Here is a 26827-nt window from a genome sequence, read left to right on the forward strand (position 1 = left end):
TTTTTATGAATAATTTTGAAATCCATATACATTTATAATTAAATTTGTAAATCGTACTTAACCTCAAAATATACTATTATATCTTAATGCGTTCTTAAATTCACTAAGGTTCTTAGTTCACTGAAGATTTGTTATATTTACTAACATATTATGGTTTATGTCGTATTTAATTTTATGTTAAGAATTTTTATCAAAATTTTACGTTTTTTTCTACTGTAAAGAAAAAAAGAAAAACTTTTTATTACAAAAAAAACTTGGAGTTGGGTCAATTCATTTTCAGGTTTTTACTGTAAATCAATAATATTACAAATTACACAGAAATAAGGTATACAATAATGTTTATAAAATTTTTTTGACGTATCGAACTTTGGTTTTCCATATCATTGGCATCTTTTTTTAATATGTATTAATTTTAATACTTCAATATCTTAAGTAATTACTTATTATGGTCTACAATAGTACAGTTTATGATTAACATAAATATTCATAGTTCTTACTATTTAAGAGTAACTATACTGCTTACAGTGTGTCAGTGTAAGACGTGTATAAGTATTTAGTAAATTAATTAAATTAATTAGTTATATTGATAGTTTTATCTTCGTTAGTATTTCGTGGAAGTTCAAGAGTTTGAAAGTGTTGGTTCGCAGTCGAGTGTTCTAATATATCTTGTAGTGATTGTCCATCGACAGGTATTGCAGATTAAAGGAAGGGTTTTATTGATCATAAAAATGTAGTCTTTGTCAAATTCTAGTCTTGGTAATGCAGTTACAGTCATTACCAGGACTAGAGTTTAGAATAATGTCAGTAGCCATTACTGACATCGGCTGAGATATTGAGGCATATATAGTTTTAAATTCGTTAGTAGATGGTACAGAATCTGAAGAAGGTCGCCATCATTATAAATTAATTCTGTGACAATAAATAGATAATTATAACGTCACCGGAGGGTATGTTTTTAATGATGAAAAAATTGGGTTGGTTCATCAGCTGATGTCGACGGACATTTCGTTTCCATTCACTCGAGTGTGAGAACCATTGACATTTATTTCTTTCGATAATATAATAATATTTTGTTCAATAAATGACATTTTGGACTTTGATATGCATGCCAATTTCGTCATGATAGTAATTTTTTAATTAACTGTCACTTATTTAAGAATACCACAATACTGTTTTAACTTCTAACCATATTTACTTGTTTAAATTATGTATGTGTACGTCTATATGTATAATCAAACTCTCCTCTTGGGATTGATAGTAACTACTGTTTAGTAGCTGCTATTATTATATTGCATGACTCATTTACATAACAAAGTGCACCCAGTTAATTATTATATTTTGATATCATTAAATTATGTAAACAAGAGTGTCATTTGGTGTTGTATTAACATTCATTAGAATATTATACTGAGTTTATTTAAATTATATGCGTATATTTTTTTTTATATATTTTATTTATATTTTTCATCACCATAGACATTAGCTAGTGTGAATATAATTTCTCGTAATTTTCTAAATATTGTTAGTTTAGGACGTAGAGTTCTGATTTTTAATTAAATTTCAAAATAATTTTAATATTATTACTCATAATACCTACCTACCATACCATAGCCTGTTATCTGAATACCCATCTAACTCTAATATTGTATAATATCATAATTTATTGAACGTTTATAAATATACTTGATATGATCATGTATTTTTAAAATAATAGGTATCACTAAAGTTTTTTAATACCTCTAGGTACTTACTTAATAAAAGTTGTGAGACACAGTCAACTATAGTTTTAATAATTAATTTTAATTTATCCTACGGTTGTATTTGTAATCGGTGTATCAATACATATAAAACATAGGTAATATTAATAAACTATTTCATATATTTCCTAATAGAGAACAAATAAAATCAATTTTGTATGTTTTTGATAAATCATGATTCTATATCACGTCGTATACTTTTTTGGAATATAGGTACTATAAATCATACCCTATATTATTTTATCATACAATTAGGTTAAAAATATATTAACGCATTGCTATTTGTGAAATGAGATATTTACCAAAATATGATTGAAAATGTTTACGGTACACCAGTATAAAATTATAGAACTTTCAACAAGGTCGAATGAGATTTTAATGAATTTATCTTTAGTGAAAAACTTTTATCTTACTTACCTAATTATATTATCTTTCACTCCAATTTTAAAACCTTGACATGGAACTGAAAACGCGTCATAATGATCTGTATAACTGTATGCTGTTAAAAGGTAATTTATTTTTTATAGAGTTTTCTTGAAAAGGTATATAATACTTTCTTATGAAGGCGATCATCTAAATTATATATAATTTAAAAAGTCAATACCTAGTAATACTGTCTGACTTTATAAGAATAGTATTATTTGTTCAAATTCCTTATTTTTAAAATTAAATTATTGCTGACATAATAATGTAAATAATAGTATATGAATTGTATATTAAATTAAAAAAAAATCTTTTGATCATAATATTTTTATTATTATTACGTTTTGGTTCGTCATGGAATTTTACTTGGTAACAAAATTCCATATGTACCAAAGCCATCCGGAGTCATCGATTTCAGTTATTATTATTATTATTTAGAATTAATAACCAGTAAGTTATAATCTTAAACCAAATAAATGTAAATTTTTTAAACACATTTTTTTTTTGCTTTAAAAGCAGCTTCCACTAAGCTTTTCCATCCATCCCTGTCTGGGGACTTATCCAATCTTGCTGACTCAGCAATTTATTTGATATCTTGATTCACTTTATCTAACCATCGTTGTAAAGACATTCCACATAGACATTTTTTGGATAGAGTTACTTTTTAATACGCGCATTACGTTAAAACGTTATCACTGTTCTCATATATGAGAAAATATGTACACTGTGTCTGAACATATATTGTGAAGATTTAGAAAATATTTATTTTAGAAATTCACACTTCACACTTCACATAGTCCAATATGTATAAGAAATCATATTTTTCATGTAATAGTCTACGACAGAAAATATCGAAAATAATCATTGCTCACAAAACTTTTAGGATATAGACGGGAAAACTTTATATTATAACCGTCAGCTATTGCCTATTACATGGCCAACTGCAGAAAAGATAATTCAGGGTGTGACACATTTAAAGGAAATGTAAAACACGACGATAATTATATTATCGCATATCTATTTCCGTTCTGATGACCTTTATTTCCATCGAGTATTATAAATACAATGCGTATATATAATTTTTATATCATACAAATTACGTCAACAATGTTTTGCATGGTAACGAGAGATTATATTTCAGACAATCGTGCGCCGGCCGATGATATACGTGGCCCTTGTTTTCTTGGAAAATTATGGAATAAAATTTATTATCAACCGGTGTTTGGCAAAAACGAAAATATATAATAATACACGAATGCGTTTCAGTAAGGCGAGAAACACGGAAACCGGAACTACGAGTGAAAGAGGAAATAAGCGGTTCGTAATAAGTTTGTGGCCTGCAGTTGTGGACGTCATTGTTTGAAATGAACGTTCAGTACCAAATCACGTATTGTAATGCGCCACATTTCCGTTGCATAATATTAAAATGTTGACGGATGCTCACGGAAACGTAATCATAGGCGCAACAATGTTGTGGCTAATGGTGCTAGTTACTTATGTTATTGGTAGTGTATTAATTTGTATTACGCGACGAATCAAATATTGGCTACCACCACAGTCTTGTAAAGTAGTTGAGTAAACGTATTTAAATACTTTTATATTATTTGGAATACTTTTTGAGTAAAGTTTTTGGAAAGTATTATAAAATACTGTATTGGACGTAGGTATTTGTATTTGAAATTCAAATACTTTTATGTAAATACTTTGAAAGTTCAAAACAATTATTCGTCAATCATCACTTGTCATTGTTTTATTAGATAATAATTATATTATTTAATTTTTAATATTTGTTCACTCATAATTAATGTTGAGTGCCCGCAATGGCGATGTCTCGTTTATGATTATTACAAATAATTTACCGACTTCCAAGACCCCTATAAGAACCCAGTTATTACACTGTTTTAAATTAGCGATCACAAAAATAATTTTGAATACCTACTTGTATTAGGTAAAATTAAAAAGTATTTAAATACTAATATTCGTATTTGTTCTTAATTACTTTTTCATAAAAGTATTTTAAATGTATTTTAAATACTTTCTGAATGGATCTTTTTGTACCTGTAATTAAATACAATTTTAAAATTATCTTTTGCGAACTTGCTACCATGGATTACATAATATGATGCACGAGTGATTTTCAAACTTATCACTGTTAAAGATTGAAAACATTTTAACAAATCAATTAACGACTAAGGTCCAGTTGTACCGTCTACGGTTTAACTTCAATTACGCTTAATCAGCTGATAACAGATATTTAACCGGGCATATTCGGCCAATTAAACTCCGGTTAACTTTAATTGAAGATGGTATAACTGGCCCTAAAGGTGTTATTTTTAAATTTATAACTGAATACAGGAGAATATTCCTTTAACAGGTGCAGATAGTCATCTATCCACTAATTATTTATCTTTTATTCAAGTAATTGATTATTATTATTATTAATAAACAAGTAGTGTGAATAAAGGAATAAAGTGATTTGTACCGTAAACTCCGTATAATTTTTGCACCTCCAAAGTTTAAGGTCTAGTTTCGCTAATGCACATCATTTCAAATCATCAGTGTTTGTATTGGATCCCCATGGTTGACACTGGCAGAGACTGTGCAAAGAGCCTCATCACGAGTGCCATTTGTCCTCATACAACGCTCCAACGATGAGTTACAGCAATCAAATGCCGTGTTTTAGGTTTGTGACATTGATTATCAGTACCTTTAGTGCAACTGTCAAACGGTGACGCCATGCGTTGGCAATATTACGATTGAAGTTTACAAAACTAAATGTCATAAGTTAAAATAGTTATGAGATGGTATACAAGGTGAGTACTAATGTTGGAACCAAAACCATTAAAAAGTCATGTTCAAAGTGTTTACACGCTGCCCCTGCAAGCGTAGCTGCTGACTTAAAAAAAATAACACTCAGAATATACGTATTCATTGTATAAACAATATAATAATAATATATCACGTTTTATAGAATGGGAGATTTCAACCGCATTTAAAAATAATTGAAAGGTAGGTAATCAAAATCATGCAAACCTTTTATTTAGATTATAAAATCTAGTGGAACTCATTCTGGATATCATTAACGAGAAATATCTTCCTCATTATATTAATGTTATAGACTAAGGTGAATATATTTTGATCAAGGCTGGGCAAGTTAAAGATTTTTTTTAACTCAGTTAAGTTAAGTTAATATGCACCAATAACAAAAAGTTAAAAGTTAAGAGTTAATTTAACTCTAGGTTAACTCAGTTAAGTTAAAAGTTAATACACACTTTTTGTTAACTTTTTATTAAGTTAAAAAAAAGTTAATTTGTTTAAACAAATTCAAAATTGAAAAAATTCAATTTTTTTCCAACCCAAAACTAAATTGTAGGATATAGTGTTAATACTTCATACAGTATTTCCATATAAGTTAGATTTGAATGATATACATTATACATTTTTAACTTTAAACAATTTACGATACATATTTTTTGACATGAAAACGAAATAGACTGGTGAAAGACAGTGAAATATTATACAATTAAAAACAAAATAAATTAACTTAACTTACTTCTTAAAATGAAAAATTAACTCGTTAATTTCACGTTAATTAAGAAAGAAATTTAGTAAGTTAACAGTTAAGTTAATGAAAATCCAAAAGTAACTAGTTAAGTTAAAAAGTTAAAAGAAAAATAACTTTTTAACTTAACTTTAACTTTTTAACAAGTTAATGCCCACCTTTGATTTTGATAATTTTCAATAATATAAAACACTGGAACCTAATTTAAAGAATTTCATCAGGTAGGATGCCGATGAAAATCATGAAGAAAATACGTGACGCCAGGGTTATATCAAAGCACATCGACATTAATTTAACACTCTTTCTAAAATACTGTCAGGACACAATGATGAATGAAAGCCATAGTTTCAAGTTTAGAAAAACTTCTTGAATAGTAATTGAAATTGCAAAAAGTTCTACACAACCGGGATTTATAAATAATATATTATTTAGTTTTACTTTTATGGTCAAAATCAAAATTTTCCAATACCTACCAAAAATAATATATCAGAATAATATATTTTTATTTGTTATAGTTGTTAAGAATTCAAATTTGATTTCTTAGATATCCTTTTGAAAACTAACGATTATTTTATTTAATAACTAACAAGTATTTTTTAACTTTAATTATTTAAATTTATTTCTAGGGTAAACATATATATTTTAGTGGGTAAGTATTTTTGTTTTAATCTTAAAGATGTATTGTATAATATACTATTTATTCTTACATGCATTACACATTTATATTTTAAGACCGTGTGTAATATTATCAACGTTTCCCTCGTTCATCCATCCGAAAAAAGACTTCTGTCCATTCGTGCGTTGTTTTTTTCTATAATATGGTCTGCATTATGCATCAGTTGTTGGCATAAAATATTTCACCGCTATCTTTAAATATGTTGCCTTTTTTATGAAAAAAAAAACTGAAGTAAAAATTACCAGTTTGCACAAATCATGGAAAAATCAATATTAACCGATTGAGGATAAAACCACAGAGAGTGACAAACTCGAGCAAAGGGTATTAAGGTCATGCGACCCACTTTAATGCTATTAAATTCAAAACGTATCTTATCTACTGTCCAATGGACTCCCGGATTTTATTGCTGACCAGAAATATATATGGGTTTTGATGAACTTATCAACTGTCTATTTTAATCACACAATCAATCTATAAATTAAACTAAAAATAGTCTAAAGGCGTCCAGGTATAATAATTTGAAGAAACGTTATTCAAATTTAACGATGTGGACTAAAAACTAAAAGAGTTAGTATATTATATAACGTTATACAGTATATTAGCAACATTTGTTATGTATCTCAAGATATTAATTGGATTGCTATAATCGTCAGTCAACATTCAGAAGTTAGAAATTACGTATATTTCCTTTAATAGATATTATAAACATTTAAATTTAAATTATATTTTTTAACAAAAACAAGTCTATTGCTTTATTTGTCAGTTAAATATAATCAAATCAAAATAAATATTAATGTATAATATGTGTTTAACTAAGAACTTGTCTGATTAGTTAAGAGATTAATTTTATTAACATGATTTAATTGCTCAGATTACTTCCAAAGTTCCTTAAAGTTTATTTTAGTAACGCGCACCTAATCCCTTTTTATATTGAAAATATAATTTTTTTTTGTTATTTTAAATTTCCATCCTCAATGCCAGTATTTTTAATTTATAAATTCAATTTTATAAAAATTGGACATTTGAGATAAATAAGTATAAAAAAAACAAGAATTTGGTAGCTGCTTATTAAAACAAATAACGTTGATACATCATAAAAATAGTTAGTAAAATGTAATATAAACAAAACAAACACTTTTTTACTTTTAAAATGGATGATAAATTTAACTGTCGTACATTTAACACGTTACAAATAATTTTTTTTTAAACTTTATGATCTGAGAATGTACCAAAGTAGGCCAAAAAATATGGTGTAAATCCGAAATTACGTAATAGTGTTGAGAAAAAATAGTTACATTATTATAAAATCATAACTTGAATTTTATTTTGCTGCCACAATAATAACGTTTGCTGGAAGCCGTAATATTATATACTTATTTGTTTTTTTTAAGAAAATAACAACATTCGTAACCTATAATATACACTGCGCTGAATAGATAAACAGTTAAATCGCTGATAAAAAAAATGGAAATATGATAAAATCGACTGTGGAATATGAATGTATATTGAACAAGGCGTGAGTTTTGTTGCAAAGAGTTGATACGCTCAACGAATATTTAACGGATACTTACATCACGTCGTATCTGTAACGAGCGTCTTAACCCGAGAAAAAAAATCATTTATATATATATATATATATATTATATATATGATTTACTTCTTTGTTCAAATAGGTAGGTATGTAAATATGGTACTGATCATACAATTTAGTACTTACGGTTATCGCGATTACCAATACGGATTTCCGTTAAACTCAGTTATGTTGTAGTGTTACTACCAAAGGGTAACACTGCGTTATATTATATTAAGACATTTTTTTTTAATCTCGTAGACTGAATAATTTAATAATTTATTAGATCTGCGCCCAACCAAAGCCAACAAAACATTTCCTGTAACGCACATTTTCACCTGAAGACTCTGGGATTTATGTTCAATAACATAATTTTAACTCAATAACTGCAGTCAACTTTGGCACATATTATATTATGTAGGTACCTATAACCATTATAACCGTTATCACAATATATAATTTTTTTTTTTTTTTTGTATTCTGCTTGAGCCCGGCAACTTAGGCCATTAGCTGTTGGTTTTTTTGTTTGTTTGCAGGTTGTTAGTAGGGGGAGGAACGGTTGAAAACGCGTTTTTGTATGTGTGGCAATGATTCGTTGCTAAAAATCCCGGGTGGTCACCCATCCGGGAATTAGCAACGCCGGCCGTTACGTACACTCAGTGCGCGTTTCCGCAGTTGAGTGTACGCACTGCGCCACACCAAGCCACACAATATAATATAATTGTATCCGAGTAATCTGGGTATTTCACACAACCTCGGGCAGGTTTGGTTGTACAGTGAGTGTAAGTACCCACCTACTTATGTTCCGAAGCATACTACATGTAAGTACCTATAGCCTTAGGATAGCGCTGGTACCCCATGAGCAGTGTTCGGACTTATCTAGATTAATATCTAGATAATTATTTGTTCATATTTTATCTTATCTAGATAAATAGTTACAAGATATCTAAACGTTCATCTTAGATATTTTTTTTACTAATCTAAATAAATTCATCTAGATACATTTTTTATTGATAAAAATCGCGAAATTGTACAAACGCATTTGAATATTTATACAGATTCTCACACCAAGTTTATGGTTTATAAATAATGTAATTATTTTTATTTATATCATCATTATTATTATTATGTTCCTAGTGCCCAACTAAAATATACCTAAATTTAAAACCCATTTTAAAAAAAAATTGTATCTTTTTTTTATCTAGATAAAAAAGTATTTATCTTTATCTTTATCTAGATAAATATGAGTTAAGTTATCTTTTATCTCTATCTAGATACATTAGAGTTGCATTATCTTTATCTTTATCTAGATAAAAACTACTTATCTAATCCGAACACTGCCCATGAGGCGTATAGGTTCTGTGCAACGCAGTCGACATTTCTGAATAATCTCTGCTGCCGCTATAATGCGAGGACAGTCATTTCGCGGGTTCGTATTATTATTATGTTGGGTGTATCCGTTGCGATTAATTACGGTGCGGAGAGATGGATAGCCCAATCAGCGATGTCGTTGTATATTATTATAGCCGACCCGCCGATCGTCGTAGGGCGATGTAATTATACAGCGTGCCGAGGGCCGATGATCGAGACGTGTTTTGGGTGTCGGCGGCTCACACATCATGCGGATATCGTGGGCACGAGTGGGTATGTCGAATAATATTCTCCTCTATAATATTATGGTATCGAACACAAAAGAGAAATGTGCGAAGTGCGTGAGTGTGTGTGTGTGTGTGTGTGTGTGTGTGTGTGTGTGTGTGCGCGCGCGCGCGTGTTGGCGTGGGAGCGTACCGTAGTGAAATGGGTAAAAAAAAAAAAAAAAACGGGAAGAAGAGAAAAGGTGTATTTTACCGGGAGCCGGAAAAATCCGGGGTGTGTGTTCGGCCTGTTCGGCCAGCGTCGGCCGCGGTCGGCTGGTTTCGCGTTTCCCGCGGTAACGTCGCGCCGGGCGTCTTCCGTCCGGCTCGGCGGCGGCGGCGGCGGCCGGCGACGGATGACTCGCGTATCGGGCAGTACAGAAGCGTGTCGTCGCCGCCGGCCCAACAGCCACGCGCTTGTCTTCGTAGTTTCAGTCGTAATAATATTATTATAGTATTATAGATAGACGAAAATATTATTATTTTTTTTTTTTTTTTTTTATTATTATTATAAAAAACGATACGCGAGTGACCGACATTTTCCGACGTGACATTTACCCGAAAATGTTTGCTAACAGTATGATATTATTATAAAATATAATACGACCACCATACCTTACTCATTGACGGCTGTCGAAAAGGCAATGGACATCGTTGGATCTGCAATCGTACACCACCACAACCACCGACAGCTGCAACACCGCCACCACAGCCGCCGCCGAAACTCTTCCGCCTTGGTGCTGTTCTAATATGGACGACCGGTTCCTGCAAGACGTAAGAGTACAATAAAATATTAAAATCATTATTAATACCTATTATGTTTTTTTTTTAAGTACCTATACTACACATTACATTAGCGTAATTTTTTGTTCGTTGATTATTTATTTTTTTATTTTTCGTTGTAATATATTTGAAAGAAAAAAAATACCTTTCCAAGCTTGTTAATTTTTTATCCATTATTTTTTTTCCGTTGATTGACATGTTTAATCTCGAGCACAACTAAAGTTACGTACTGAAGAATGAAAAAAAAATTGGCTTGTATTACGACAATTTCAAAATAATAAATATCGTATGACAATGGTTTTGTAAATTGTGTACAGAACTATAGGTACTATGTTCGGGTTACATTGGATGCTTTTAATTTTCAACCCTTTAATACAGTTTCATTTAACTAACCTGAAAACAGAAATTCCGGGAAGTGGATTGTCATTAAAGCACCCGGGTAATCAACAATATCACCAGTGATTAATGTGTCCTCTAAGTACCACTTCTAAAATATGAATTGTTGTAAAATTATTTGATATTATAATTATTATGTCGTTGTCGTATACAAATAACATTGCTAACAATAATTAAAATTGTAAAATGTTTTTGAATAACTGAAGCAAATAAGTTTCAATATAAAATAAAATGATCGTTAGTTTAATCAAACGAGTAAAGAAGTATAAACTAAAAAATAATTTTAAACTGTTGGATAATTGTTTTCGATTTAAATACCTGTGCTCTTATATTTTTATATTTCCCAGATTCTAGTCTATATTTAATTTAACTCAGTGCAAACCATTTAATCTTAACGTATATCTTTAAATAAAATACTTTGATTTTATATTGAATATTTATACATTTTAAATATAGCATACAACTATGAAAATAACAATTACAATATGTATATTACCCCCTATATAAATATTTAAAAATCTAATAATGTATAAACCTATCAATGAATAGAGTATTTGTATAATTATTTTTGATAGTTATTGGAACCTAACCTGTTCCATTACGACTTAAAATTGCGAATAATCAAATAAATAATATGACATGCAGTATCAGTGTATCTGAATAATTAAGAGTAAATATCCCTAAAATTCATAATCAAACATTTTATTTTATATAAACTACTAAATTACTTGGTGCCGAAAATCATATAAGTTACACTATGCATTAACTAAAAAATTTTTAAAAATTGAACACGGAACATTTATTAATAAATGAAATACGTATTTTTTCACAATCACACAATTTGAAAAAATATTGACTACGTATAATTTGACTGTATTTGACTATACTATTTTATAAAATTTAGATAACATCTGAAATCAAGTCTATTTATGACAATTATTATGTCCATAACCAAAATAAAATTTAAGTACCATAAACGCATTTACCCCCTTCCCTCTCACCATGAATTTTTCCTCCCTAATAAATGTATTTTTGATTTTATTCATATACTAAACTTGTAAAAATCTTAGTTTAATTTATACTTAAGCCCTCCCCCATTTTATAATTATAGCTACGCCACTGCAGATGTAGATCACACTAAATAACATTAAACAGTATAGACTACAGTATAATATACTTAAATAGTTGTTCAATTTTTTTTTTAGTGTTTCAATATGTCTATCATAAAATATGAAAAAAAATTAACATAAATTAATAATACTAAACAACTGCTCTATTGAAATCATGGTACAGATTTTGAACAAGTAAAATAATATTTAGACAATTCATATGTTTTTTTTATTGTATATAATTTCTAAATTTGAAAAAAAAACATTGTACTTCCACTAATAATTAATCCTTTATACAATGGTATATACAATATATAGTACGTGTGTATTGTATACATAATTAATATAGATAAAAAAAAATTAACGTTTTTTAAGCTGTCACATTAATGTTTTAAATGAAAATACATCATTTACAGTTTTCCGTAGGTGTACTAAGTGCATCACTTTCAAACATACATAAAGATGTAGAGAAGGTAAAAAAGGATATAAATTCTTGTGGAACTTAAATTTGTTCACTTCGGTTTTACATTTACTTAACCCAAGACTTTCTTAAACTCGTTTAAATAGTATGCTCATGAACATTAAAATATACATTTACATAATTTTCGCAAGTTGATATAATATTTGAAGTAAGAATTAACATCGCATAATGTCTACAATATATAAGCTATTAAATTCCTAAAAGAGTATACACATTTTTACAAAATATAACCTAAACAAATACAAATACAAATACAAATACAAATAATTTTAAATTCATTTTAATATTACTCGCCGCAATTCGTTGATTGTATTGATCGAAAATTATATTTCTATATTTTCCCATAACTTCTGTGTAAGTAAAAATGTATAATACTTATATGAATGAAAAGCGATTGCTAATACGTAACGTACCCAAAACTTTGTTACATATTTTTTTTTCAAATTATCCGAACAAGATGTACAGCACGTCATACATTTTGAAAATATTTTAATCATTCTATTCATGAATATTCATCGTTGGAACTTTTATTCGAGTAAACGAGAGTTAATATTGTAAAGTTTCTTTGATGTGTCAAGTATACATCATCGGTACGAGAAAATAGACTTTATGTTTTAACGACAAAAAGAAAGGGTCGTTATATAAGAAAACTTTTTTCCTTAAGTTGTACTCAAGTGCATTAACGGGCTTAAACATATACAGTCTTTCATATTATATGTAGTAAATCAAACGTAGTGTACTGTGTAGGCCGGTTTCTATAACATTATTTAGTTAATACATTTAGCCGCTAAATATTCAGCACTTTTTAGTATACGTGTACACTTTTAGAGTCATGACTGTTTAATTTTATAAAGATTAATAGCTTTTTAGAAGTTGCAATATTTATAAATTTGTATTATTATATGACTTAGTATGGTTTTGTTTTTATAGTTCCTTTTATACCTACAATAATAATATTATACTCAAGATATTATTTTATAGAAGTGAATATAAAATAGTTAGTTAATTCATAGTTATCAATATTATTCATCCACATAATTGTAATAGTCACAATTTTTTTTAAATAACAAATTCTAGATTTTGATCTTTATTTGAAAAAAATAATAAATCATGCATTATACGTTGTAGTCAATGGGTTATGTTAGTTAGTGAACGTGTATACAAATAAAGGTTTCAGCAAACCGAGTCTCCGCGATGACTTACCGTAAGTTAAAATTATTTTAACTTAATATAAGCCTAGCACTGTAATCGAATTATTAAAATATACACTCAAAACGGCACAGTTTATCGTAAAACAGAGGTCTTTTTCGTTTTCAATTAATTTAATAATTATTATTGTTGTGAAACGTGACGCACAGGAATAAAAAAGGAACGAATCGGCAAGAATCGTTTTTTTTTTTTAATAATTTTTTTTATGCAATATCTTAATACCTTATTAACTGCTGACGACTAATAATTGTCCAACGATATAATCTTGTGACGTGTTTCGTTTTATGATTTTCGTGTAATTGCACAATTTTTGTTAAATTTACCCAGTTGTTTTTAATTTTAACACATCTTTAAAAGTTTTGACAGGTTGCGAGAGCAATGATAGATTGCCGTGCCCGTCCCCGGCGGAGAGCGCATTTCGGAACTTTCCGCATGGATACAGATTTGTGGGGGGGGGGCGGGCATATAATGTTATTATATATTACTTGGAAATCGATTAAAACGCGTACATAATGCGTTATATACCTAATACAGTTTTACGTTGTGACGAAACATCACGCTATATATTATACACAGGCGCATATTACTGTCCGTTTCTCCGTGCCAGTAATATTATTACTATTACACCAGCTACTGCAGCTGCAGAAGTTGGCCCCTGTTTACAGATTTAATGTTTTAGGTAAGTACGCCGTGTTGTAGACGACCGGTGTATACTGTACTCAATAATAATAATAATAATAATAATAATATAGTAGGCAATAACACTATCGAGCCAGGCCGTGTTTAGTCGTTTTGTGCGAACGGCACGCGGGTACCGAAACAAAATAACTGTGCGACACGTTCCTCATCCACGTTTTAACGATGTATTACATTTTTAAACCCACTTTAGTGAACCTTATAACACCTATATAAAAATATTATTGTAACGACCACTGCAGCTGGAACTCGTCGCATACACACCAAACACTATTCGGTTTTCAGATGACGCGGATATCGAAATCGTTCCGTAGTAGCCTCTACAGTATAACGACAAAGTCTATATATAATATATATATATATATATGTTACAGTTAAAACCCGAAATCCGTCGAAACTAGTTTTAACTAGTCAAAACTAGTTTCCACAAATCCCTTTAGTCATTTCTGGTTTTAACTAGTTAAAACTAGAATTTACTAAGACCTATAAAATATATTGGTGAAAACTAGAATTATCTAGTTAAAATCCTTAATTTTTATATTGATAGGTTAAACTAGTTTTAACTAGGGAAAAGTAGAAATATAAGTACACATTAGAATAATTATTATAGGAATTTATTATATTATTTATTTTGACAGGACAAACTATTGTGGCATTTAGAATTGCATAGTATTTTATTTTTTCTACATAAACAGCGATTTGTTCCGCAGGACGTTTTACATGTGCATCTTACAAAGCCTTGCCCCGACCCCGTCGATGCTTTTGTTGCGGCTGCACGGAGGGAAATATGATTGTTTGGAACTTGATTCTCTGTGATGAATTTTTCTTCGCATGTTATAAATTCAGATCTGAAACAATTTTTACTGATTAGTAACTATTTACTAATTATATTTTATTTGGTGTATGAAAATGTGATAATGGACGTACCTACAATAAAGTTTTTCTAGAATTCCATCCTTACTTCCGATTCTGTATAGATCGTGCTCTGTTTTTTCTAACACCACTCCGATGAGATTAGGATGATCTGTTTTGCCTTTGTCAACATCTGGAATGCGGATTACTACGTTGACACCAACATCAACGGCGGGAAATTTTTTTTCTGATCGAGTCATCATTCGGGCTGCCTGTTTTTCCAAATTTTCATGAGCTTCTTTTCTAATTGCACCTATAAAAGAGGTATCTGAAACATATCAAAGAAATAAACCGTGTTTATGTATTTATTAGATTTGTTGGTTACAGTATGAGCTATTTATACTTAACTATGAAAGTTGATTTTTTTTACAATTTTTCTAACTGAAAAATAATTTAAAAGTTATCGAAAAATGTTTATGGTTTTTAAATTATAAAATATGTAAATAAAAAATGCATTTTAACCGCAATATAATGTCGATAAATAAATGTCTAAAATATTAATGTCTAAAAAAATAATAAAAATGTTTACCTGCAGCTTCCTGCTCAATCTTATTTTCACTTCCAGTTTCAGTACATATAAGATTTTCCAGTTCATCCTCGACGTTTATAGTAGCAATCAAATCATTGGGGAGGTTAGAGGTTACGAGCCCCACTCTTGGATCAACCCCAAACATTGCTTTATAGGGCGTCATATTTATCCCGGCGTGGTGTGCTCTATTTTTCATAAATTGTACGAACTTTAATCCGATAGACCAATTAGTGGATTTATTGTCTGTCATCCAAGAAGCGAGCATTCGTTCCACGTCTTGGTTGGCTCGCTCTACGGAGCCTTGGCTTTGTGAATGCCTAGGTTTCCCGTGCACGATTTTTAACTCTGGCCATAGCCCTGTCAGCTCTGTAATCACACTGTTAACAAATTCTCTCCCATTGTCTGAATGAAGAAGAACCGGAGCACCAAATGTTAAAAAAATGTCTAATAAATGGCTTGCAACTTCTTCTGCACGCTTGGTCTGCAAGGGGCGGAGCAGAACGAATTTTGTCAGATGATCTTGATAATTAAGTATAAACTTAAACTGTGCATCAGGTTGTGACTGCATGTCTATCAAATCTATTTGACATCTACTATTTAATTCAGTGTGCAAAATTGGTTTCGAAACGAGTCCTTTCTTTCCTAGTTTTTTCTTTTTCTGGCACGTTTCACAGAGAGACAAAAAAATATTTATCATGTCAGTGGTAATGTTGGCGTACTTTCTTGAAGTTTCAACCTTCAGACGATCTCTCCCTCCATGCCCTACAGCGATATGTGACAAATCAATGACATCAAAAATGTCTTCCATCGGCAAATAATATTTGACTGGCTCTCCGCGGGTTACCAGCTTTTTTGTATCGCCAAATTCCAAAACATTGAATCGCTTGATCCTTCTATATTGAGCAGAGGTTTTTTTAGTGGCTGATATCGCATCCTCAACCTCTTTTAGAAGCGAATCATAAGCATCTTTAATAATGATATTATAATGATTGTCTTTTTTTCCTTCCACCGATTCCATAAGCTTCTTAAAAAACCGTTCTCGGGTACTCATTTCTCTTTCAGTTTCCAACATGATACCAAAGTATACAGTGACGTTAGGACAATTTTCAAAACCGGCGAATGTCAACAAGAGCGAAAAAACAACTTAGAACGGGCAATTCACGACAAAAACACGTAGGTACAACGACTACGACGAACACAATCGCACTGGCGAAACACAGCCGACGATATAAGCTGACCTTCAGATCAATATCGTATTATTATTAATATTATTGTAGGTATAATCTGTCGAAGTTATATCGTATCTAAGTGTTGGACGACTAGTTATCTTAATTGATTTGATAGTCGACCGGTCAAACAATTATCGAGCAATATTTATAGATCGTCTGTGGTCGCGTGAGTTTTATGTAGTACGAGTTTAAATACAATATAATATTATTCTATACTAAATAAATAATATAATAAATTCCTATAATAATTATTCTAATGTGTACTTATATTTCTACTTTTCCCTAGTTAAAACTAGTTTAACCTATCAATATAAAAATTAAGGATTTTAACTAGATAATTCTAGTTTTCACCAATATATTTTATAGGTCTTAGTAAATTCTAGTTTTAACTAGTTAAAACCAGAAATGACTAAAGGGATTTGTGGAAACTAGTTTTGACTAGTTAAAACTAGTTTCGACGGATTTCGGGTTTTAACTGTAACATATATATACGTCACATACACGTATACATGTACACATGTGCATACGTTATATACATAATATACATACGTCATAAGTAGTATAAAAAGGACAGTTCGTGCACATCGTCCTCGTCCTCGTCCTCGTCCTCGTCTTCCCCTCGCCTTACTCGTCATCCACTCGTCTTGCCGCCGCCGCCTGATTGGTCACGTGACGGACGTAATGTATTATATTCGCGCATGCGTACAACACAGAGTTATCAGTCATATGATACCATATTATTGTACATATACCATATTATTGTACATACACCATATTATTGTACATATACCATATTATTGTACATATACCATATTATTGTACACACACCATATTATTGTGTGTATATTATTGAAAACTTTTTTTTTTTTCATTAAATAAATAATGAAAAAAGTGCGGTGAGATTCGAACCCACGACCCCCGAGCTATAGCACAGACGCTTTAACCCACTCAGCCACAAAGCCGTAATACCAATAAAATGATTCTTAACGTATATAGCTACGAATATTATTGTACTCATCTCTATGTAATAACTGGTTGATACATTTATGTATCAAGGACTTATGTTACATTTAAGAATAATATTCTTGTACAATTACATTCTACAGGAATGAATCGTCTTGTGTGACCCGATAGACCCTAACTAATTGTTAACAATAACATTCTTCAACAAGGGTTGAGACTACACATGTTAGGCCCTTTGTATACAGGAATGAAACGTCGTGTGTGTGCCTACATACCCTAACTATTGGTAACATTCTTCAACAAGGGTTGTGACTATACCCTTTGTATACAGGCAACGACGTGTGTGTCCCGACATACCCTATCTATTGTTAACATTATTCAACAACACTACACATGTTCACCCCTTTGTATATTTTTAACCTTAAATTTCTGTCGCCATAACGTTCTATGGCGAGACATGTGTTGGACATACCCTATATCTATTGTTAACATTCTTCGACAAGGGTTGTGACTATACCCCTTTGTGTACAGGCAACGACATGTGTGTCCCGACATACCCTATCTTTTGTTAACATTCAACAACAAGGTTATAAATGTATACCCTTTGTATATTTTAAGCCTTGTCCACTTACACCTTTTACGGCAGGTGTTGTTATTCAATTTCTCATCTGTTGTGATTTACTCCCACCTAATAATGCTACCCCCACCGAATAATGACTCAAATCGACAGACGCTTGACCCTGCAAGAGCGGCCATTTATTCAGTGTGTTCAGAGTCTTATACTATACTACACGTACATTTTTATTTCTTGTTAGTGTTTTTTCAAGTCTTAATAAATTTCAAGTTTTTATAAGTTTTTAAAATCACTAATAACATGGCCGGTTCGATCGCTGACAATGCTGCAATCTACAAAAAGAAGCCGTTTGCGTACGTTCCACCGTCAACTCCGGCTACCCTAATAGATTCTACATCCTACACATTGGACTTTACCTCTCGAAAATTTTTACTTGTTGGAATCGATCCGACTGATGATTTCCAAACAGTCATCCATATATTGACTTCTTCACGTTACGTAAAGTTGTCAACAGATTTTCTAAGACGAATATTCTCGCTTATGGGTAACGTGCTATCATTTATACTAGAAATACCTACATCATATAAACGAAATACATTTCTCGAGACAGATTTTTTCAAATTATCGAGTATGGTGTATGTAGGAGTAAATGTTTTAGTAATAGAATCTAAAACTGAGGACGGGTGTAGAGTTCTTTAGAATCGTTCAGATCTAATTCAGCTTCAGAACTTGGAATGGAGTATTGCTGCGAGTATACGGGAAAAAGATATTTTCATCAAACCCAAAATTATAAAACAAATGAACGAATATTCCGAGAATTTGATCGGGAAAATTCTTCAAGTGGATTCACCGCCTAATAATGTACGAGAAATGCAAATTTTCATTAACAACCAAGAAGTTAAGCAAACCAGTGAAAACCAATTCCTCAACCAAATCAGAATGTTTGCACCTATACAATTAACCGAACTTTGTATGAATCGTCTGGTGACACCAAACACCCCAGAGGTAATTCAGAAATTTATTATCACATATTATATAAAATATTTAATACTTTTTATATTATTTTAGCCATATGACATGAATTTTAGAAGCCCGTCATTAATGATACCAAGCTATTCACCTGTCAACGCTGGTAACTACAAATCGTACGAAGACCCCATTAGAAGTAATGGATTTAATCTGACGGATGAGGATTATGATTTATCTAAGGTAATTTATTAAATAATTTTTAGTAAAAACAATTTATTGATTTTATATTTATTTTTCCAGCCGATAGATCATTTTGATGGTCCAACGTCACCCGATGATAGCTGTAGCCAACAACTGTCGTTCGACGAAAATGATGGGCCTGATTTTTTCAATCTAAACCATGCATCGTCTCAATTCAAGACACCACGGACATCTCGATCAACTAGTGCTGAACCCCAAACACCGTTGCGTAAAGTAAAACGTAGACTTTTCTAATAATTTATGTAAAATAAATAATTTATGTAAAATAAAAAAAAGACGTGATATATAAGAAAAAAGTTTTTTTATTTAATAATATTAAGGTTTACAATAAATATTAAGGTTTACAATAAAATATTAAGGTTTACAAAAAAGTATTTACACTAAATATTTACAAGGTTCTTACTTCTCCGTTAAATGGATTATAAGTAATAATTTGGTCATGTAATATTAAACAATATGCGGAAGTGGAAGCTGGAAACGCCTCATCAGCTTCTAGTTCAATTCTGAGGTCAACAGTTGACATTTTCACGTTGTCGTTCTGTCGGCTCATGTCAACAACTATGATTGGAGAGTGATTTTTGAATTCTGATCGGTTCAATAGAGGTGTTACATCGTCGTGACCGTAGTAAGATTTTTGGAACTCTGCATACGCGCGGTATAATGTCGCCATCTTATTCTTGTTAAAGTCACTTTGAAAATCTTCATATGGAAATACTTCGGAGTTTAAATAGACTTTCAAGTTTTTAATTTTACAATGATCGAAGTATGACATTGCTTTACTTGTGCTATTTTTCCTATCAGTTTGAAATCCGATTATAACATATCTAGGTTTTTCCAACTTGTTGGATGTCTTTACTTTCCACGAATGTGAAGTGTTTTGAGGTAAAAATGGGTATTCACATAGTTCCCACGATCTGAACGTACATGTCAGGGGTTTTTGACTGTTGACTACTTTCAACAGTCGAATTTTTTCTCTATCGCTAACTCTCACTATAGGCATCCGCCACAATATTTTTGTTATGTTTATTTTAGCGTCTTTTAGTTTAGCACCGTCCACTAACTCGTTATTTTTATATTGCTTAATAGCATTTAAATCGATGGATGATCTATTTAATATGAGTTGCTGGTTACAGTTGATTAAAATACGTTTATAATCTTCACAAAAACCAAACAAATGTTTAAGATTAATACATCCGTTAAAATTACCACTATCAATAAAATCTTTATTAACATTTTTAAAATCACTATCCCAGGCAGCGTTTTGGTGTGAGGAAATATTTGTTTTATTGTACGAACAATATCCTTTTAATGTGGTCGATATACCCGGATTGACGAGTTTCTGAATTTGATTTCCGTTTATTTCATATTTCATTTCGGAGAAAAGAAATGCCAGTCCGTTGTTTATAAATCTAATCTCGTCAGTTATTTCTGCAGGTTTGGTTATTGTCCCCTCGATGTAAATATAACTCTCGCATGGTAAAGTATAAGACTCTGTGTTATGTAAAGCAATACGCACCTCATCATTATTAGAAAGAGCCGATGTTGAATACGGTAAAAAAGAATGATAATCAATTTGTGTTATTTTACAATCGTCGATGTAACCAGCCGTCACGTCTAAATATGTGTCGTCCATATTAAATGACGTTAATCGAGCGTAGAAAAGCCAAATTATCAGGTGTTAGACTATGTTTAGTCTGTTTTCGTCTCGAATATTTTTTCTTCTTCGGAGTTGTTACCTTGTTAGTGTTTTTAACACGACTAACGGGTTTTTCATATACAGCCCTATTTATATTGTAAAATTGAAGCCCCATCACGAGTCTTGAATTAATAATCGTATTGATAGCGGTTCGCCCCGTAGATCGATCAACTCGTCGTCCTGATTTTTTAAAATTATACTTGCGTGTGTTATAGATGTAGAATTAATGGAGTAAAAAACCAAATGTGTTGGTACCTCTATTATTTTATAGCCTGGAGGAACATTCGGATAGAACTCGTGGATTGTATGGCACTGCTTACCGTTGACGAATGAACCCATAACTAGATTTGAATCGATATATATACAGTTTGTTTTGGTAATATTGACCAACGTATCTGATTCGTGTTTGACATTAGCAGCATATTTACGATTTTTGAACCCCAACAACTGTCCTATACTATCTGTCATACGAAAATCTACAGTTTCACTACAAAACATTGTACATTTTAGTGTATTATTATCTGCTCTCAACTCGAATAAAGTATCTGTATTATGCAATACACGTTTTATAGCTGCTTCAATTTCATTCAACTCATAAGAGCCGGTAGGTATCACATAGCTGTCGCTATTCATATTGTTATCATTACTGTATGTGAAGCATATTTTATTACACTTTTCGTTTACGTTAGGAATAGAATTATTCGTTTGAAAACCTAACAGACAGATTTTTGCATTTTTACTGACTTCTATCGGTGGAAAAAAGTCACACGACAATTCGCTAGAGTTACCGGTTAACGTTATAGTGTACATGATAAAAATTTTAAGCACAGGTGACCACAGTTTGTTGTGTTATATTTCTGATGTCTCTCGTAGTTATATTCGATATTGCAACCGTTGAAATATTTCTGTAATTCTAGCGGCGGCGTTAAATTTCCATAACTATCATAATATTTAACTTTTTTTCCGATTTTCTTATACGCTACCCAATGAGTACCTGTACCGTTTTCGATGTCTAAATTAACTACAGCTGACTCTTGATGTTTTGCTCGTCGAGGTAACTTGTCTCTAGCAAATACACCGATGAAATGAGGAATTTTCAACATGTCAGCGTATTTTATAATCTCATAATCGTACAACGCTCTATCGGGTAACGTAGAAATTAGTTTTTTGACCTTGATTTTTTAACCGACCCGCCCTTGTGTGGTGCTAGGTATAAACCTTTACCTTTTACGATTTTATAAGAACTACCCTTGTGAGGAGTAAGATATAATCCTTTGCCTAAATGAATAGGTGTGCTTTTTCCAGAATTTAACTCTTTCACGACTTTTACTATATTACCTACTCCACCGGTAAGCGCGCCTAATGCTGATAAACCAGCAAAAATAGGAATTAAAGGTAGAACACCACCTTTTTTCGGTATCGGTATAATTCTCGGTGTTTTAGTTTTATTCTTTTTATTCTTTTTAATTTTTTTCGCAGCTGACAGACATGTTCTTACTAATTTTGTTATATTATTTTCGTTCATTTTATTTTTGATTGAATTTTTAGCAGCCAAAACCATTTGTTTAAATCCGCAACCAGCTCCAAGCTTACGTTTGACTTTCATGGCTGTAGTGACTAGCCAAGACGCCGCTTTTTCTTTGATACCTGTGTTTTTAGATTTAAACACTTCCCAAGCCTGATTTTCTAATACTTCGTCTGCTCTATGTCGATCAGTTAGCAAATTACTTTCCTCGTATGCGATATCGTGCGCTCTGGCCAACTCGTCAAGTCTGTTTATACCACGTTCTCCTCGTGCTAATCTTTGTTTCAATTTGGTTCCGGGACCGGCAAATCTAAAAACAATTAATCACAAAATTTAAAAACGGATTTATTAGTCATAATATATTGTAGCGACTTACCTATAACCAGGTAAATGTAATTCCACGGGTAAATGATTTATAACAGAGTTAATAAGACCGGAGCCTTTATTGTTGTTTCGCTTACGAACGAGAGACATCGTGTGACGCTATCGCTAACATAGCACCTATATTTATAGTGAAAAATTAAAAAAAAAAAATGCGCTTTATCGAACAAGAGAAAAAACTCCGAATTTATAATATTGATTCTCCCGAGACAATTCAACAGAGACATGGAGAGCTTTTCCCAAATACGATAAGGTCGTTGGTACTCGGCAGCTCGGGGTGTGGTAAGACCAATCTGATATATTTTCTACTAGTCGATGAAAACGGGTTACGATTTGAAAACGTTTACATATACTCCAAGACGCTGGAACAACCTAAATATAAATTATTAAAACGTATTATTGATGGAATAGATGACATGAACATTTTTACCTTTTTCGAGAATGATAAAGTAATTCCACCCGAGAAAGTTTTACCAAATTCAATTTTTATCTTGGACGATGTTATTGGTGAACACCAAAACGTTATAAGAGATTATTTTTCTCGAGGTCGCCACAATAAAATAGATATATTCTATCTGGCCCAGAGTTATTCAAAAGTACCAAAACAGCTGATACGTGACAACGCAAATTTAATAGTATTATTTAAACAGGACGAAACAAATTTAAAACATGTATACAACGAGCACTGTTCTGGGGACATGTCATATACACAATTTAAACATTTCTGTGTAACATGTTGGAACCGTGAGAGGTTTACATTTGTTGTTATTTGTAAAGATAGTGAGCGTGATAACGGACGTTATCGTTTTGGGTTTGATACTTTTGTAGTTATATAAGATGAAACAACTAATAAATATTATCATTTAAAACGTAGTCATGACGGAAGCAACTACTGTGTTAGATGAGCTAGTTAAAGCTAAGGAAAGTATTAAACGTAAATATATCGCATTAAAAACAGGTTCGGATAATGTTCAACAATTAATGACACAGACATTAAAACCAATTATCGATCCGTTAACTAAAATATCAAATAAACCACGATTGAACAAGGAAAATACTAACAATAAATCAAAAAACTCGATTTTGGACTACTATCAACAAGAAATTGAAAATTGGTTTCAGTCTACAGACTTGGATAAAATCTATGGTCCGAAAAAACTTCCAAACGGACATATTATCTTGGGCAAAGAAGAAGTAAAATTCTTAGAAAACACTTTAATTATCGACAGTAATGTTTATACCTTAACCTCGGGTCTTATACAGTTAATATTTTTGAAAAATCCACTCGTTTATACCGAAAACGATTTAGATGAGTATAAATCTATATTAACTCAAACATCGGTACATTTATCTACAGTTGGAAATAAAATAAAAAAGGGTGGTACTAAATATTCAACAATTATCAGTAAATTATTCCCCTCGGGTGGCGAACTGTCTATGAAATTACAGAAAAATAACTTAGTGTATTGGGATAATCCAAACGAGTTGGTCGACCGATTACGTCTGCTTCTCGCGTCAAAAGCAGCCGGCAATACAAGCGTTTCAAACGAAATAATATCGATTTTCGACGAATTACACGAGGCCGGACTAATAAAGCGAATTCCAGATGTCTAAACGGGAAATCGCTAACGAACTTCACAAACCAGCAAGGAAAAATTTCACTAGGCGTCGAGTTAACGTCTATGGAAAAAATGATTTATGGCAAGCTGACTTGGTTGAAATGATACCATATTCAAAGATAAATGGCGGTTACAAATACATCCTGGTTGTAATTGACTGTTTTACAAAATTTTCTTGGGCATTACCATTAAAGTCTAAATCGGGTAAAGAAGTCACTAGCGCGATGTCAAAAATATTACTCGATCGTTCACCAAAACTTTTACAACTCGATAACGGAAAAGAATTTTACAACACCACTTTCGACGCTTTGATGACCAAGTATGGCATACACAAATATTCAACTTTCAGTATTCTAAAAGCGAGTATAGCGGAAAGGATGAATCGTACATTGAAAGGGAGAATGTATAAAGAGTTCACTGCACGTGGGTCACACGAATGGGTTTCAATTTTACCAAAGTTACTTGACGAATACAATAATTCATACCATAGGACTATAGGAATGACACCGATACAAGCAGATTCCAACCCCGCTTCGGTGGTAATAAAACAACGTGAAATTAATACTGTAAAAATTAAGTTCAAAGTTGGTGATAATGTTCGTATCAGTACACAAAAGGGTGTGTTCACAAAAGGTTATCTACCAAACTGGTCTACAGAAATATTCGAGATTATCAAAATAAATAAAACATTACCCGTTACTTATCAACTACAAGATTATATGGGCAAACCTATAGCTGGTTGTTTTTACTCTGAAGAAATAAACAAAACTAATTTCCCAAACGAATATTTAATTGAAAAAATTATACGTAAAAAACAGAATCAAATGTACGTCAAGTGGTTAGGATTTGATAATACGCATAATAGTTGGATAAATACATGTGATGTAAAAAAATAGCGTCAGTCGTTTTATAACTATGAACGTGTTCGGTAGTTCTCAGGCTAGTGATACTAAAAGAATTATATCAGATATTCAGTCAAGTAACAAAACAATTCTAAATGATGTGAAACTCCAACAGAAAGAAATTGAAACTTTGAAAAATAATATTGTTAATCTAAGTGATAAGATACTATTGCTTGAAAATAATATACAATCAAGTAATAAGTCTGTATTAAATTGTGAAAATCGTATGTCGCAGCTATTTAATGACTGTGCTGAAACTAGTACAGCAATCGGTATCCAGGGACTCGACGTTGCCCAATTAAAAGCTGAAATAAATCGTATAACCGGAATATTTTATGAAAATTCATTACCGAATCATGGAACATATATTTCAGATTTAAATTCACGTTTGCTGATCATGGAAGGCAAAAATATTAAGAAAACTTAATTTCATAATTTGGTATGCGATATTGAAAAATAATTTCAGTCGAGCTGTATACATCATCGTGTTTGGTAGTCCTGTGCTAGTGTTAAAAGTATTTCTGTCTTATAAAATATTGTATAATTTACATTACTAGTAATTTTTATATACATTTAATAAACCTGAAATTATGTCGTCGGCTATCGCAGACATGCAATGCGTACTTGGAGCAAACAATAAATATTTTATTAAAGAATTATCTATTGTTGATATAGAATCATTTGCGAGCCAACACTGGATTTTTAAAAATTCAAAATCTCAGCAGGACAATAAATCTCGTAAAACTAATAAGTGGCTAGAACTTAACTATCATAAACTATCTATAGAATATGGTGATATTGAGTATGAAGAACTAAGTAGAATATTGAATTCTTTAAAGTTCTCCTGCATTTACGTCAAAGGTGAACAGAAAAAACAGCTGCTTACAGAATTTATACCTCAAGTCGCACTAATCAACATCGAAGACCTTGGATGTCCACGTTTGGACGAAATATGTGATGGAGAAACTCAC

The 26827-nt window shown here is 31.3% G+C and overlaps 2 protein-coding genes and 1 pseudogene across 6 annotated transcripts in view; 2 read left to right on the top strand and 1 right to left on the bottom strand.

The window, feature by feature from the left end:
- The window catches only part of LOC132943924 (prolyl endopeptidase FAP-like), a 282440-nt gene that overhangs the window by 161974 nt on the left and 93639 nt on the right, over positions 1 to 26827 (top strand). Inside the window, exon 1 of one of the 5 annotated variants that reach the window (XM_061013089.1) lies at positions 8996 to 10396. The exons of 3 other annotated variants lie outside the window; for them this stretch is intronic. Coding sequence is in view for 1 of the 2 variants with exons in the window: in XM_061013094.1 (XP_060869077.1) it covers positions 10373 to 10396 (24 nt within the window). In the remaining variant the exon portion in view is untranslated. Of the gene's footprint in view, positions 1 to 8995; positions 10397 to 26827 lie in introns of those variants that run through there. One more of the 5 variants, XM_061013094.1, reaches the window with a different exon arrangement.
- Positions 14895 to 17449, bottom strand: LOC132943814 (KRAB-A domain-containing protein 2-like). The gene is made up of 3 exons (XM_061012930.1): positions 15738 to 17449; positions 15224 to 15476; positions 14895 to 15144 (listed from the first exon to the last, which is right to left on the bottom strand). The coding sequence occupies exons 1-3, from the start codon at positions 16807 to 16809 to the stop codon at positions 14919 to 14921; spliced, it is 1551 nt and encodes a 516-aa protein (XP_060868913.1). The 5' UTR covers positions 16810 to 17449; the 3' UTR covers positions 14895 to 14918.
- LOC132943815 (uncharacterized) lies at positions 17613 to 20008 on the top strand (annotated as a pseudogene).

This window comes from Metopolophium dirhodum, chromosome 4, assembly GCF_019925205.1.
Source record: "Metopolophium dirhodum isolate CAU chromosome 4, ASM1992520v1, whole genome shotgun sequence".
In the NCBI taxonomy this organism is placed as follows: Eukaryota; Metazoa; Arthropoda; class Insecta; order Hemiptera; family Aphididae; genus Metopolophium; species Metopolophium dirhodum.

What these genes read in the sequence shown, in the direction of transcription:
- LOC132943814 (XM_061012930.1), bottom strand. Translation starts at nt 16,809, where the DNA reads ATGTTGGAAACTGAAAGAGAAATGAGTACCCGAGAACGGTTTTTTAAG. An exon ending in GATTGAGCAGGAAGCTGCAG is followed by an intron (nt 15,477 to 15,737) that starts GTAAACATTTTT and finishes GATATGTTTCAG; the next exon opens with ATACCTCTTTTATAGGTGCA. An exon ending in CTAGAAAAACTTTATTGTAG is followed by an intron (nt 15,145 to 15,223) that starts GTACGTCCATTA and finishes AAATTGTTTCAG; the next exon opens with ATCTGAATTTATAACATGCG.